The 13,898-nt window shown below is 42.6% G+C and overlaps 1 protein-coding gene across 6 annotated transcripts in view; it reads left to right on the plus strand.

Annotated features, from left to right (window-relative positions):
* TAPT1 (transmembrane anterior posterior transformation 1) overlaps positions 1–13,898 on the plus strand; it is a 64,933-nt gene that overhangs the window by 37,692 nt on the left and 13,343 nt on the right. For all 6 annotated transcript variants that reach the window (XM_086404703.1, XM_086404702.1, XM_086404701.1 and 3 more), the window contains 7 exons: positions 1,810–1,972; positions 4,715–4,850; positions 6,646–6,743; positions 6,928–6,997; positions 10,631–10,711; positions 12,036–12,145; positions 13,550–13,609. In XM_086404703.1, the coding sequence (XP_086260829.1) occupies positions 1,810–1,972; positions 4,715–4,850; positions 6,646–6,743; positions 6,928–6,997; positions 10,631–10,711; positions 12,036–12,145; positions 13,550–13,609 (718 nt within the window). The remainder of the gene's footprint in view (positions 1–1,809; positions 1,973–4,714; positions 4,851–6,645; positions 6,744–6,927; positions 6,998–10,630; positions 10,712–12,035; positions 12,146–13,549; positions 13,610–13,898) is intronic.

Raw genomic sequence — 13,898 nt, forward strand, 5'->3', positions numbered from 1 at the left:
GACCCATCTCTGCATCTAAGCTCGTTGGTTCAGCCCAGGGTCATCCGCTGCTGGCCCTCCCTGGCCGCAGTCTTCACAGAGTCTGCCTCTTCGGGGCGTTGGTCGGGTTCCGTGTTCTCTGTGATGAGACTGGAAGCCGTGCCCAGGGCACATTGCTGAGGTCCTGCGTGCCTCACCGTCACTTACAGCACACGGTGCTCTGGGCAGCGGTTACCCGTCCTTCTGAACCCAGCAAGGATCTTTGCAAGAAAAGCACCCCTGATCTGAATGTGTCCGAGGGCTCAGCAGGAGTTCAGGGAGTAGGTAGCCAAGGAACAGCCAGTAAGTGAAAGCTCAGGACGCTGGCGGCCCTTCAAAAGTGAGCCCACCCCTTAGTAGGAGCCAAAGTGCCATCACAGCGGTGGAAGTGAAGAGGCTCTGCGTCTCCTGATGCAGATCTTCGGGCTTTCTGTTGATCGCACAGAATGTAAAAGCTGCCAAGGCAGGGGGCTGAGCGTTTTCCATCTTGAGGAGTCGGCCTGCAGTAGACTGGGAGAAAGTACCTTTCCATTCCAGTCACAGAAACTTTATGTGCCATGATAGACATCTTAATTTCTTCTTTTGTAATGTATTTTTTCCCTGTATCTTAGGAATACATTTCCATTCACAATTTAGGTTTAGCTCTTTGTACTCTGACCTCGGAAGTACAGAATGATTCTGCTCATATTAATTAGGAAAAAAAACCATCATCAGCACTTGAGCCCCTGAGGGTTGGGGTACCAGCCCCATGCGCACTGGCCAGCCCACCATGTCCACGGTCCCTCTGTGTCCAGGACTCCTCTCTGTCTGTGGTTCCTCAACCAACCACAGGTCTCAACCAACCGCAGGTCACGTAGTGCTGAAGTACGTATTGATTGAAAAAAATCCACGTATAAGTGGACCTGTACAGTTCAAACCATGTTATTCAAGGGGCAACTGTATTTCCAACTCATGTTCCAGAGGGCTAATGTTTGTAATATAACAACCATCCTACAAACTAGTAAGAAGAAGATACGAGGAGAGAATTCACAGAAAGTATAGATAAATACATAAAGAAGATGTCAGTGTTCTAGTGAGAGAAATCAACAGTGAAACTACTGGGTTGAATTTCTCACCAGTGGCATTAGCCATTGTCCCTGAATGGATGCACGTGAGCTTCCGGGCGTCTGGTGCACGTGTAAATTGGTGCAGCGCCTGCAGAGGGCAGCACAGGTATCACCAGAAGGGTAAGTGAACGTAAATAACGCGAGATTCCAGTTTTAAGGCTTTATCCTATAGACGTGTGTTCACTTACGAGGTATGACGTATTACATCATGGTTTATAGCTGCAAAGGGCTGGAAAATGTTGGTCTTATGTTAAATTATGATGCGTCCACGCAGTGGAACACCGTGCTGTCTATAAGAACTGATGAAGGAAAATAGCGTAAAACGCTATCCCTGCGTCAGAAGGGCCGCGCCCGTGGGGTCCCGGGATCCTGATGAGCTGGGAGGCCTGTGTCCTCATTGTGGAAACCCATTGCTTCCGGGCGCTCGGGCCAGCAGCCACCTGCCCTCTGTGGTCACTCATTAAGGTTCCCACTTCCTCTCATTGTAATTCTGGTCTAGTATCTTTATATTCGCTACCTGGGCAGGAGACTTGCTACTGTTGAGTAGTCAGCATAACTTTGCTCGTTAACGTGAAGTTTTTGTTTGCGGTTCCCTTTGTTTGCCATTGCCTATCCCATAAAGATGATTTATTCCAGAGCGCGGAAGGCGAACCTCGCCTTCTTCATTACCGCTCATCTGTTTCAGGGACAGACGTGTGCTTCAGCCCGCCCAGGTGTGTGACGTCCTGAAGGGGGTCATCTTGGTCATCTGCTACTGCATGATGCACTACGTGGACTACTCCATGATGTACCACCTGATCCGGGGGCAGTCGGTCATCAAGCTGTACATCATCTACAACATGCTCGAGGTGAGTCCGGCAGGCCCGGCCCACGGCACACAGCGTCCCGCACAGGACACCCTCCTGCCAGCTCTGCCAGTGGCACCTCCAGCCTCGGCTTCGTACCGTCAGGGGTGGCCTTGTGAGAACGCATATTCTGATTTAGAATCCCTCTAACAAGATGGTGCCTGTGCACTCAGGACACGCTAGGGCAGCCAGTCCACAGGGCATCATGTGTCCTCCGGTGGGGACGAGGACGACCGGCCACCTAGACATTTTGGAGTCAGTGCCGCCTTGAGAGTGTAAACTGTCAGATGACAGGGGAGTATTTTCCCGATTTATTGGAAACCCATGTGTGCTTTTTGTTAGAACTTTAAATCTTATGAAGAAATTTTTAGGATTATGTGTTTATTGGCTATAGTAGATTTATATTTTAAATTGCTTTTAAATTTTCACACAGAACAAGTAAACGATTTCCCAGTTTCTCTAAGTATTTAACACTTTTAATACAATATGTCTTCAAAGTACACTACACTTTAAAGTAGTCATCCTGTGAAAAATCTGCATTTATGTAAAGAATAAACAGTTATACAAAGTGCAAAATAAAAAGCCACTTTGCTTTATAGGCAGAATCTTAAGTTTTTTTTTTAAATAGTAAACTAACCTGAGTTATATCATTAACCTTTAAGACTCAGTTTGCACTTTTCTGTACTACTTTTTGGGGACACCAGTAAGGTCTCCCTGTCTCTTAGATTCAGTTCAGTTCAGTTTAGTCGCTCAGTCATGTCCAACTCTTTGCAACCCCATGGACTGCAGCATGTCAGGCCTCCCTGTCCATCACCAACTCCTGGCACCTACTCAAACTCAAGTCCATCAAGTTGGTGATGCCATCCAACCATCTCATCCTCTGTCATCCCCTTCTCCTGCCTTCCATCTTTCCCAGCATCAGGGTCTTTTCCAGTGAGTCAGTTCTTCTCATCAGGTGGCCCAAGTATTGGAGTTTCAGCCTCAGCATCAGTCCTTCCAATGAACATTCAGGACTGATCTCCTTTAGGATGGACTGGCTGAATCTCCTTGCAGTCCAAGGAACTCTCAGGAGTCTTCTCCAACACCACAGTTCAAAAGCATCAATTCTTTGGCATCCAGCTTTCTTTGTAGTCCAACACTCACATCTATATGTGACTACTGGGAAAACCATAGCTTTGACTAGATGGACCTTTGTGGGCAAAGTCATGTCTGCAGTGGCTTTTCCTGACGCGTGGTGGACATGTGGGGCTATGTGGGACTGCTGGCCCCTCTGCTCTGCCACTGCCTGGGTGTGATAGGTGGGGACTTCCCATCTCTTCACAAAACCATGCACTCTAGCCATCCTGGTTGCTCCTAAATTCATCGACTGAGATGAGTTGGAACCACACCCCAGCTTCCTGGTGCAGGCTCGTTGCCGCACACCTGCTTTGCTGGGTCAGGTGAGATGCCGGCAGTGGGCTTGCCTGGGTTTGTGAAGCAGAGTAGCCGTCCTGTGCTCCCCTCCCTCCCATCAAAGAAAAGCCCAGGCCTTCTGTCCCCTCTGGCCATGTGGGTAGGTCTCCTTGTCAGGTCCCACTGCCTCCTCCCTGGGGGGATTGCAGCTGACCAGGCTTCTTCCTCCCCGCAAAACTTAAGATAGGTGCCTCCTGTTGTACAATGCCTCCCACAAGCTGCTGCTGTTGCTGTTATCAGGAAGTAGCCAAGCGGGAGGATCCATGAATTGCTGATCCTGGTGGTTTAAATACTCATTCACTCTGTAGACTACAGTTGATGATATAGTTGAAGCGCAGTGAAGCAGAGTCCAAGCTCTAGTCTAGAGATAATGCCCTCTAGTCCTGGTTATCCTGCACATGCGCCCAGCTGCTGAGTGACTGCTCTTCAGCTTGTCATCTGTGAGATGGAGACATTAGAAGAATCACAAGGTTTCCAGGAGACAGAAAATAGAAGGAGCTTAGCACAAGCCAGGTGTCTGGTGGGAGCTCCCTCAATGGTAGCTATCATTTCTTCATTTGGCAGATGTTTAATCAACACTTCCTGGATGCTGAGATCCCAAAGAGCCCCAGGTGGACAAGCCTAGTCCCCTGGCTAATATTCCACAGGTGGGAGAGAGGCAGTGATAAATACCATGATGAAGAGGAACAGGGTGATGCTTTAGAGACCGCAGGAGCCAAAGGTTGGATAGGCCAGGAACGTCCTGTCTCAGAATGTGACATTCCAACTGAATCCTGAATGATAGCCCTCCTTTTTTTCTTTTTTATGTGCTTCTCTTTATTGTACTATATTCATGGAGATCAGTACTTGAAAATGTCTTCCAGGAATAAATTTGCTTATTGTATTCTTATATGATAAACTTCAAACAAATCACAGCTATTGTTACTTACCAATATTAGGTATGAGGAGAATGGGTCAAATCATATATTTGTCCTTAAAAGTTTGAGTCCTGAATTTAAATTCAAAGAGTTAAAACCAGAAGAACTATGATTTTGATGTGTCCTCTCCGTTTTATTTTTATGACTAAGATTTTCCTAGTTATACACATGGCTAGTTAGACAAATTCTAGTTCAGTTAGTACAGCCCTTGGGCGCTCCGCTTGTGTCAGAGAATAAGGAAATGTGAACGATTAAGTAAACAAAGATCCTGTCTCTTCTGGAGCTCACCCCCTCCGGTGTTCGCGTTGCCTCTGAATTTTAATAAGATGTACCGATGGCATAGTAAGAAACGCGTTCCCTTACTTTTTCTCTTTAGGTAGCAGACCGCCTGTTTTCCTCATTTGGGCAAGATATATTAGACGCTCTGTACTGGACAGCGACGGAGCCCAAGGAGCGGAGGAGGGCCCACATCGGGGTGGCCCCCCATTTCTTCATGGCGGTCCTCTATGTCTGTATCCTTTCAGGCTGCTCGGAGACGCACATTTTACATCATCCTGTTCACTTAGCTGTTTCTCAGACTTAGAGAGGGGTGTGTGTGTGCGTGTGTGTGTGTGTATGTGCGTGTGTGTGTATCCTAAAGATTAACGTGAAATGTCTACTTTATTTTGAGAAATTGATTATAATAGTCTGTTAGTCCTTGAACAACACAGGGACTAATCCAAGTATGGGGCTTCTCTGGGTGCTCAATGGTAAAGAATCCACCCACCAGCGCAGGAGACAAAAAAAATGCAGGTCTGATCCCTGTGTCAGGAAGATCCCCTGGAGACGGAAATGGCACCCCACTCCAGTACTCTTACCTGGGAAATCCCATGGACAGAGGAGCCTGGCGGGCTACAGTCCATAGGGTTGCAAAGAGTCAGACATGACTTAGCAACCAAATGGCAGCAGCAGCAGTCCGGGTACCAGTTATAACCAGTCTCTGTATCCGAGGGTTCGGCCAACAACAGACCATTTAACACTGTAGTATTTTACTATTGAAAATCACATGTGTGTAAGTGGACCCATGCAGTTCACACCCATGTTGCTCAGGGGTCAACTCTAAATTAAAGAGTCTCATGTGTGCATGCCCCTTGAAACTGCTAGAAACTGGTTATAAGGAAGGATTTTAGAATAAAGGGGTAGTTATATTTATACATACTTCAAATTTATATAGCTCTATATAGCTTTTTCATACTTACATTAGAATTTTATAAAGCTGCCTTTAAACCTATGAATTCTTTGTTATAACCTTCAGCTGAGAATGTATGCAGTTCTTCAATAAAAAATAAATGAAAAATAAAATGTATACAGTTCATCTAGAAGTAAAATTTGAAATTAGCTGGGGAGGAATTCTAGAGGTTTTCTTTCCCCCTCCCTCACCTCCATCGAAAAGCTTTTCTTTTGGAGAGTAAGTGTTTTACTATGTAACACAGTGTGCACACGTGTGTGTACTATGCATGCCTGTGTGTTTACATGCATGTGCACACTCACACTCGTTTCATATGGGAGCAGGACGGGTTCAAAGGAATGTGTTGCCTGGTTTTTGTTTTGTCCTCTCTTTGAAAGAGCAAGGCTTAAAAGAACTGGGTTAACATCCGGAAAGTTAAGGGACTGTATGGGGAGAATGTCTGTGGTGAGTGAAAGATTGTTTCAGACACAGTGGAGTAAAAAGTTACTGTTCTCATTTAAGCTCGTCCATGGAATTTAAACTCTTCCACAGGCGATATAATTCTGCAGCTCATGAATGTCTTCAGAACTGGCATCTGAAGAAGAATCTTAATTACCAGACATTTCTGACTCCTGCATTCCCCATCCCCCGATGAAAACCAGAGAGGAAACCAGTTCCAGACTGACTCTCACTTTATGTTCTTTTCTGTTTTAGAATGTATATATCTAAGTCTCTTCTTTCAGGATTTACCATAATGTACTCCATTATGTAATAAACTTTTCTGAGATCCCGTTGCCCAGGCATCGTGCCAAATGCCAGAGCTCCAGAAAGAACAAGACGGCTGTCCTCCAGAGCTCGCCGTCTAAGTGGCTGGGTCGTTTCTGCTTTTGTTTGTTCTGTAGTTTGTTTCATAGGTTTCTTATCCCATCAAATTTGTATCAACTAGGGAAATTGCAAAGATAACTACTTATGTAGGGCATGATTTAGAAAGCATAGACGTATTTTTCCCCATTTTAAACTTCTGAGATTTTACTAACATTACTGTAAATATAAACTGGAACCAGAATTCAGTTTTTCCCTTGACATCACTTAACTGCCAGTTTTGCACGCCATCCTTATAATGGTTCAAGCAACCACCCTCAACGTGGCTTTTAACTCACACAACAAGTCCCTGCTGACTATCATGATGTCTAATAACGTAAGTATGAGGTTTTACTTTACATTTTTGAGGTTGTATGGGTACTTTAACAGCAGTATTCTAGATGGGAGAAAATTGTTTTTTTCCTTAATTGTTATTTATTCTCTGGGAAGTTTAGTATATAGCATGTCACTTTTTTAAACTGTGGTAATAATAAAGATGACTTTTGTGTTTTCTCTTTCAGTTTGTCGAAATTAAAGGAAGTGTTTTCAAGAAGTTCGAAAAGAACAATCTTTTTCAAATGTCAAATAGCGGTATGTACAATCAGCTTCTGCTTGAAGCTTTATGCAGAGTTACTGCGTAATTCATTTTGAAACTCTTAATGTCACGTTTCCAACAGGCCACTGTTCCTCTGACTTAAAGCTGTGTTTTCTCTTAACTCTCTCAACATCTTTACCATGTTTTCTGTATTTTGGTTGTCGTGATCTTGAGGATGTTTAATATAATCAATAATTACAGACATTTGCATAGTACTTTACCATACTTTCATACGATGGTGGAGTATGGTGCCACACTTTACCATACTATAGCACAAGGTGCTATACAGATGCCCGTAGTTAGTTAGTATCTTATCTTCCTAACTCAGAAATTTCTTGGAAGCTGCTGGTATTACTCCATTTTACAGATGTGTAAACTGAAATACAGAGAAAATGATCTGACTCGCTCAAGGTCACCCACTTAGCCACTGAGAGAAGAATTATGATGAAAAGCCTCAGATGGGCTCTTAGGTCTCAGCTTTCTCAGTTAGACTTACTGCCTCCTTCCTAATTCTACAGAGTGTGAGCGCACAAAATTTATCCCAGAAACATCGTCTTAACGTAGTTTTCGCAATCAGAACAGCAGTGTCTTGGTTCTCAAGGTGTGGCCCACGGATCCCTGGATAGGAGTCTGCAGAGTCAAGGCTGTTCTCGTGAAGATGTCGTTTATCTCGTTCACCACGTTGCCATCTGCACCGAGGTGGCAAATGGGGGTGAAAAGGCCAAGGAGAGACCACCAGGCGCCCACCGGAATGTCCGGTCCAGCGGCTGCGCTGAGGGCCAGCGCGAGAGGCTGCAGCCTCCCCGGGACCCCTTAGGGGGCTTCCTCCAGCCCCGCACAGTCACCTGCCCTGTCGCCCAGCAGCAGGAACATGGTTTCACGAGAGGACTTGTGCGAGAATGGTTATGGCAACCTTATTCACAGCCCCAACTTAGAAACCACCCAGACCCTCCTGTTCAGAGGAAAGCAGATACGTAAATGCCAGTGTATCTGCACTGCGAACACTGCTCAGCAGGTAGAACCGCGGTGTTTTCGACTGTATAGAGGAGTCGCAAAAGCTTTATGCCGAGTGAAAAGAGGCCAGACATAAATAAGTACATGCTGTGTGATTTCATATTTATGAGGTTTGTGATCATAATTTATGATAATGGAAATCAAACAGTGATTGCCTATGGGGGTGGGGATTGGCTAGGAGGGGGTGTGCAGGAACTTACTGCAATGATGGAACTGTTCGTGTTTTAGTTATGGGAGTGCTGGCAGAGCTTATGCGTTCATCAGAACCCATCAAATTCTACATTTAAAACTTTGCATGTGTGTAATTTTGCCTCTGTGTTAGGCAAGGAAAGTAATGGCACATGATTATATTGAAGCAGAGGAACGTTTGGAATTACAGGAGATTTGATAGGCAGGGAATAAAAAGAACTCACGAGAAACTTTCGGCCGTTCTGTGGAGCAGGGATAAAACCTTCGACTTCAAAGCTATGAGAGGCAGTATGAGCTTGTGTCTTTCTGTGCAGTGATGCTCTTTCAAACATGTGCTGCCAAGCTCTGTGAATTTGAAATGGAAGAGGAAGGGGAGAGACAGGAGGGAAGCTGAGATAGGATTTCTTCTTCTATGGAGGCAACTATAAGACTTTTCACTTGTAGCAGAAATCACGCTGTTTTTAGCCTTATTACTTAATAGCCTGATTTGAATAGGCACTCTTTGTAGAGCTGTAAACTAGGCATGCAAGTCTTTTTAACATTTTAACAGTTTTTAATCTTTATTGTGTGGAGGAGATTGTGAACAATTTTCAACCTTATCACCAATGCTGCTGCTACTGCTGCTGCAAAGTCGCTTCAGTCGTGTCCGACTCTGTGCGACCCTGTAGATGGCAGCCCACCAGGCTCCGCCATCCCTGGGATTCTCCAATATGTTGAGATAATTAATGTCCCCTTTCCTTTCTTTTAGAAACAAGTCCCCAGAATTATAACGTCTTAGCTTAGAAAGATTAGGAATTTAGTATTTCAGTTTTAAGAAAGCTCTGAAAACAATGGCATATTGATCAAGCAGTGCATGTGAGTTTAGAAGGGATTCAAGAGTATATCATAGCTTAAAATGGTTGGTAATCACCATGAGAAGCCCTGCCTTTCGTTAGAGGTAGAATAGCTCATATTACAGTGCAATGTGGTCTGCCTTGTGCCGCCTTCTATCTCGCTTCAAGTTTTACAAGAAAGTAACTTTACCTAAGGTAGCCGTAAAGCCCATTCCCACACAAGAAAAAGAAAAATCTCTCCTAGAGAGATGCCACGTAGGTGGGATCAAATTCAGTACCTTGCGCAAGTTTAATGTTAAAAACCTGGTTTGGAAACTTTAGAGCAACTTTATCCCTTTCATTTTATTGCCTGACTGCATTTTTCTTTCGGGGACTTGTCCGAGGACACATGAAATAGAGTTTAGTTAATAAAACCCAACTTTTTAACTTTTGGTCCTTTCTTCCACTTCATGTCAGTGTAAGCCCCAGCTGAGTATGGAATCTAGGCCTTTCTGACTTGGATTCTTAAAATGAAGAGTTTTATATGGTTTTTAACCCACTGACATTGTGAACTGTACATTCAGAAAGATCCTGCAGGCATTACATTGGTGTGAAGTAAGGTTCCAGCTCAGGGTGATTCTGTTTAAGTCTCTTAACATAAGCCTGTGTACCTGCATTCATTTGAATAACTGTGGGAAATAAAATAGTACTTCACATTTAAAATGTGATTGTAAATATATTAAAGCATATCCCTGTTAGTGGTAACTTAGAAAAAGAAGATTAATAATTTGAATATCAAAAATACTTTTAAAGCATTCATCACCAGTGTTTTTAAGTTCCTTAATAACGATTAAGAGAAAACATTCCCATTTTGGTAGAAGTTTCACTTTTTAATTAACGTAAGAGTTCACCCCAAGTCAGACAGATTTATTTCATTCCATTTCCTGATTACATAGTATCTTAGATGCTGATAAGAAGATAACAGCTTAAAAAGTGAACTGTATTAACTAGCCCTTAGCAGGAATTTAGTTCTTTGCTTTTATTAAATTCATTCAGACTAAGCTCAGAATACTTAGTAATTAATGTGAATATCATCATGAAACCTAATTTTTGGCTTATCTTATTCCCCTAAGTTCCTTTAGTAATGCTGTTGGCTTTGTTAGCTAGCTAAAGGAGTCATCCGGTTGGTTCTTGTGTTCCAGACCTGAAATATTTACCAGATCGGAAGCAGTCTGGGAAGCAGGGGTTTTATGTTACCCAAAGTCTTGTATTTTACTCTCTGTTTCTATTTTTTTCTTCTTTTGTAAAATAAAAACAGTTTCCTTATGTCCCCAAAGACCACTGGAGGAATTTGACTATGTCTGACCAGATTGATGGTTTGAACATTTTTTGAAGTTTGTAGAGAACTGGCATTTCTGTAGGATTATATTGGTGAAAGAAGTAAATGGCTTGCCAGTATAGCACCACCCTATAAATAAAATTTTTATTTCACAGACATTAACACTGTAATATAATTTCATCATACTCTGACTCAAAAGAAAATTATTTTGGATACATACTATAATATTATTATTTATATACACTCTACTATTTTTATGTTAAACTTTTTTTCAGATATTAAGGAACGATTCACAAATTATGTGCTTTTGCTAATAGTATGTCTGAGAAACATGGAGCAGTTTTCTTGGAATCCAGGTAAGGAAGTCTTTACAATTATGGTGCCTTTCAATTTTACTCTTGAGTGAAAAATCATTCTCTTCCATGGAATAAAATGAGTACGCAGGAAAGTGCAGGAAACTCCAGAAGGCTTTAGCTGGTCCACTCTTCATATGTAGGATGGGTTGACTGTGCTCTCTATGGGGTGGTAGGAGCTAGACCCCCCGCAGTAGTCTTTGGCCCAGCATGGAACCAGTGATAAAGAACCTGCCTGCCAATGCAGGAGACACAGGTTCAATTCCTGGGTGGGGAAGATCCCCGGAGTAGGAAATGGCAGCCCACTCCATTGTTCTTGCCTGGAGAATCCCATGGACAGAGGAGCCTGGCGGGCCACAGTCCGTGGGGTCGCAGAGTCAGACACGGCTAAGCGCGCACAGTTCCCACGGGCCATGCAGCATCGCTGGAGCCACGCACCCAGTGGCCCTGCTGAGCATTGCAGCATAGACATTTTTCTCTCTCGCAGACGAGGAAACTGGAACTTGTTAATAGACCATTTCCAGCATCAGGTAGCCAGTCAGTGGCGGAGCTAAGTGTCGAAAGAGGTCGAGGTGCCCTGGCTAAAGCTCAGCACCACGTGAGACAGGCAGAGACCTCCTTCCCGGTCAGCAGGCAGAGCCCCAGCCCTGCGCCCTCCACCCGCAGCCAGCTGCCCCAGGCCGGGATTGCCGCTGGTCCCTGCCAGCATTTCTGATCTTCCTGCTCTGTGCCCTCGTATATCCTCCTTCAAGGCCTAAGCAGGTTATCCTGATGTCTGCATTTGTTAATCAGGCACTTGGTACTGGGTTCACGTTTTAATAAACATGGTAAAGATGAGCAAATTTGGCAGGTTACCTCTGTATGACGGTGAAATAAAGGATGGATCAGTATCGTTGAATCTTAGTGATGAAAGAGAGAAAAACAGTTCAGTTGACTTTAGCACCTTGTCCTCCTGGTTACCCACTGTCACACCGAGGCAGCACCAGAGGCTTAGACGGAGCTTCCTCACTCACCATCCCACATCGTCCTGTGGCTCTCCTGGCTTCAGGGAGAAGCCGGGCTCCGCTAACCCCGGCACCCGCCTCAAGGCTTCCTCTGTACCCAGCACGGAGTAAGCACTTGTTGAATGACTTAGCCTTCATCCTGAAAAGATAGGACTCTTCCTGATAATTAATTCTATGCCGCTTCTCTCTCCATTATCACTTGTTGGAAATGCTCTAGTTTTGCCCCATGGAGAGTGCACTTTCTTCTGGTAGCCTGTGATAGGATGTTAGGATTCTGTTCAAATTACGAGATGTAATCGTCTCTCTTCTCCCCTACTTTATAGATCATCTCTGGGTGTTATTTCCAGATGTCTGTATGGTGGTCGCATCAGAAATTGCTGTGGATATTGTAAAACATGCTTTTATCACAAAGTTCAATGACATCACGGCAGATGTATGTATTTTAATAGGCAATTCAATGTTTGGTGTTGACTTCTGATTAAGTATCATAAGGTTGTAGGATAGCAAGTTAAATTTACTGAATTTATGAATACGGTAGAAAAGAACTACATTTTTAAAGTTAGAATTATAATTTTAAATTTCTAAAAATGATTTTGCTGCCAAAAGTACATTTTTTCAATATTAAATAGTTCTGCTTCTGTACTTTTGGATAGAGGTATAGACTGATCAGTAGTTGAAATCAGGGTGTCACTAAAACCATTATAAACAGTTAATACCATCATAACCTGTCTTGTTAAACTTTTAAAAGTCACATTGTTCCTATTTAAAACATTAGATACCAAAACTTCTATCTTTGACTAGATTGTTTAGTATTTTATATTTTAAAGTTGATTTTCTTTTCTCTTGTGATTATTAATAGGTTTTTGGTAAGTCCTAGAAGACAAACACCGTATATTTTTCTACTGAAAACATTTGTTGGAACTTTGAGCAATTTGCTTTGTTACAGCCAGGCATTTTGTAGCGTTTCCAAAAATAGAAATGTGGCTGTAGGCTTGATGTAAACAAAATGAGGCCTACTCGCTGAGCCATCCCACCAGTCGAGTTTTCAAGAGCAATGCTCATTCCTCCCCCAGGCCCAAAATGAATGGTAATTCACCAATATCTCAATTTGGTTTGGGTTGTGCATGCTTATTGTCATATTTTAAAAGGCAAAGACTTAAAATGCAATGCAGTGCAGCTGCTACAATCGATGATGGGATTATGGCATTTCTGAATGTTTTAATATCCTTGAATAAAAGATGATCACGCAGTTTCTGGCAAAGGCCGGATACGACAATTTCACCCTTTACTCTCTTGGCTTCCTTTTCATGGGACATTTTCTCAGCAGCGCAAGTCAAAACTAATAGCCTTGATTCAAATATTTAGTGTTTTGTAGTGGAAATGACAGTTTACAAGTGCTTTCAGGACTACTGTGTTCTCCAGCTCAGCTTAATATCATACTTAGCATTCACTCTTCTAAGAAGGCATCATTATCATTAGACGTACAGTAATAATTTTTAAAACTGTTCATTTAATTTAAATTTTCAGAATTATTTTCCGTGCCTTGCACTACTTAAAATAGCCACTCTTCCTAAAAGTCTAAACTCTGAACAACCATAATCATTAAATATTTATCCTTCTTTAAAGGAAACCTTTAAAAGGCCTTGAACCTATCAAGGGGAATTGAGGCTCTTTTTCACTCTTATTGTAGGTGAACAAATAGGGAAAAACTACCCAGAGGTCACTTGGTTATTAGCACCTCCTTCCTGGCTAGATATTGAACATTTTATCTACAAAGTAAATCTTTCCATGTTCTGTATTTGCACTGTATTACTTAATACCTCATTCTTGTCTTTAGGTTTACAGTGAATATAGAGCCAGCCTTGCTTTTGACCTTGTTAGCAGTCGACAGAAAAATGTAAGCATTATATATATATATATAAAAGGCATAATCTGAAGTGAACAATGGTTTAATTAATTAATAATTAATTTTTTGAACAATAGTTTAATGTAGCATGGGATATTAATTACAGGAAAGCTAGGTAAACTACCTTATTTCTGTTCTTGACACTAAATGTTTACAAAATAATAAAAATAATGCTAATACTTATTACATAGGGTACGATTTCTACAGCATTGTAACAGTTATGCAACTTTGTATTTTAAACTTCTTATGAACATTTAGATCACTTCATTGTTTTACTAAA

This window comes from Bos grunniens, chromosome 6 (assembly GCF_055505025.1).
Source record: "Bos grunniens cultivar Pamir isolate PY7600 chromosome 6, Bosgru_T2T1.0, whole genome shotgun sequence".
In the NCBI taxonomy this organism is placed as follows: domain Eukaryota; kingdom Metazoa; phylum Chordata; class Mammalia; order Artiodactyla; family Bovidae; genus Bos; species Bos grunniens.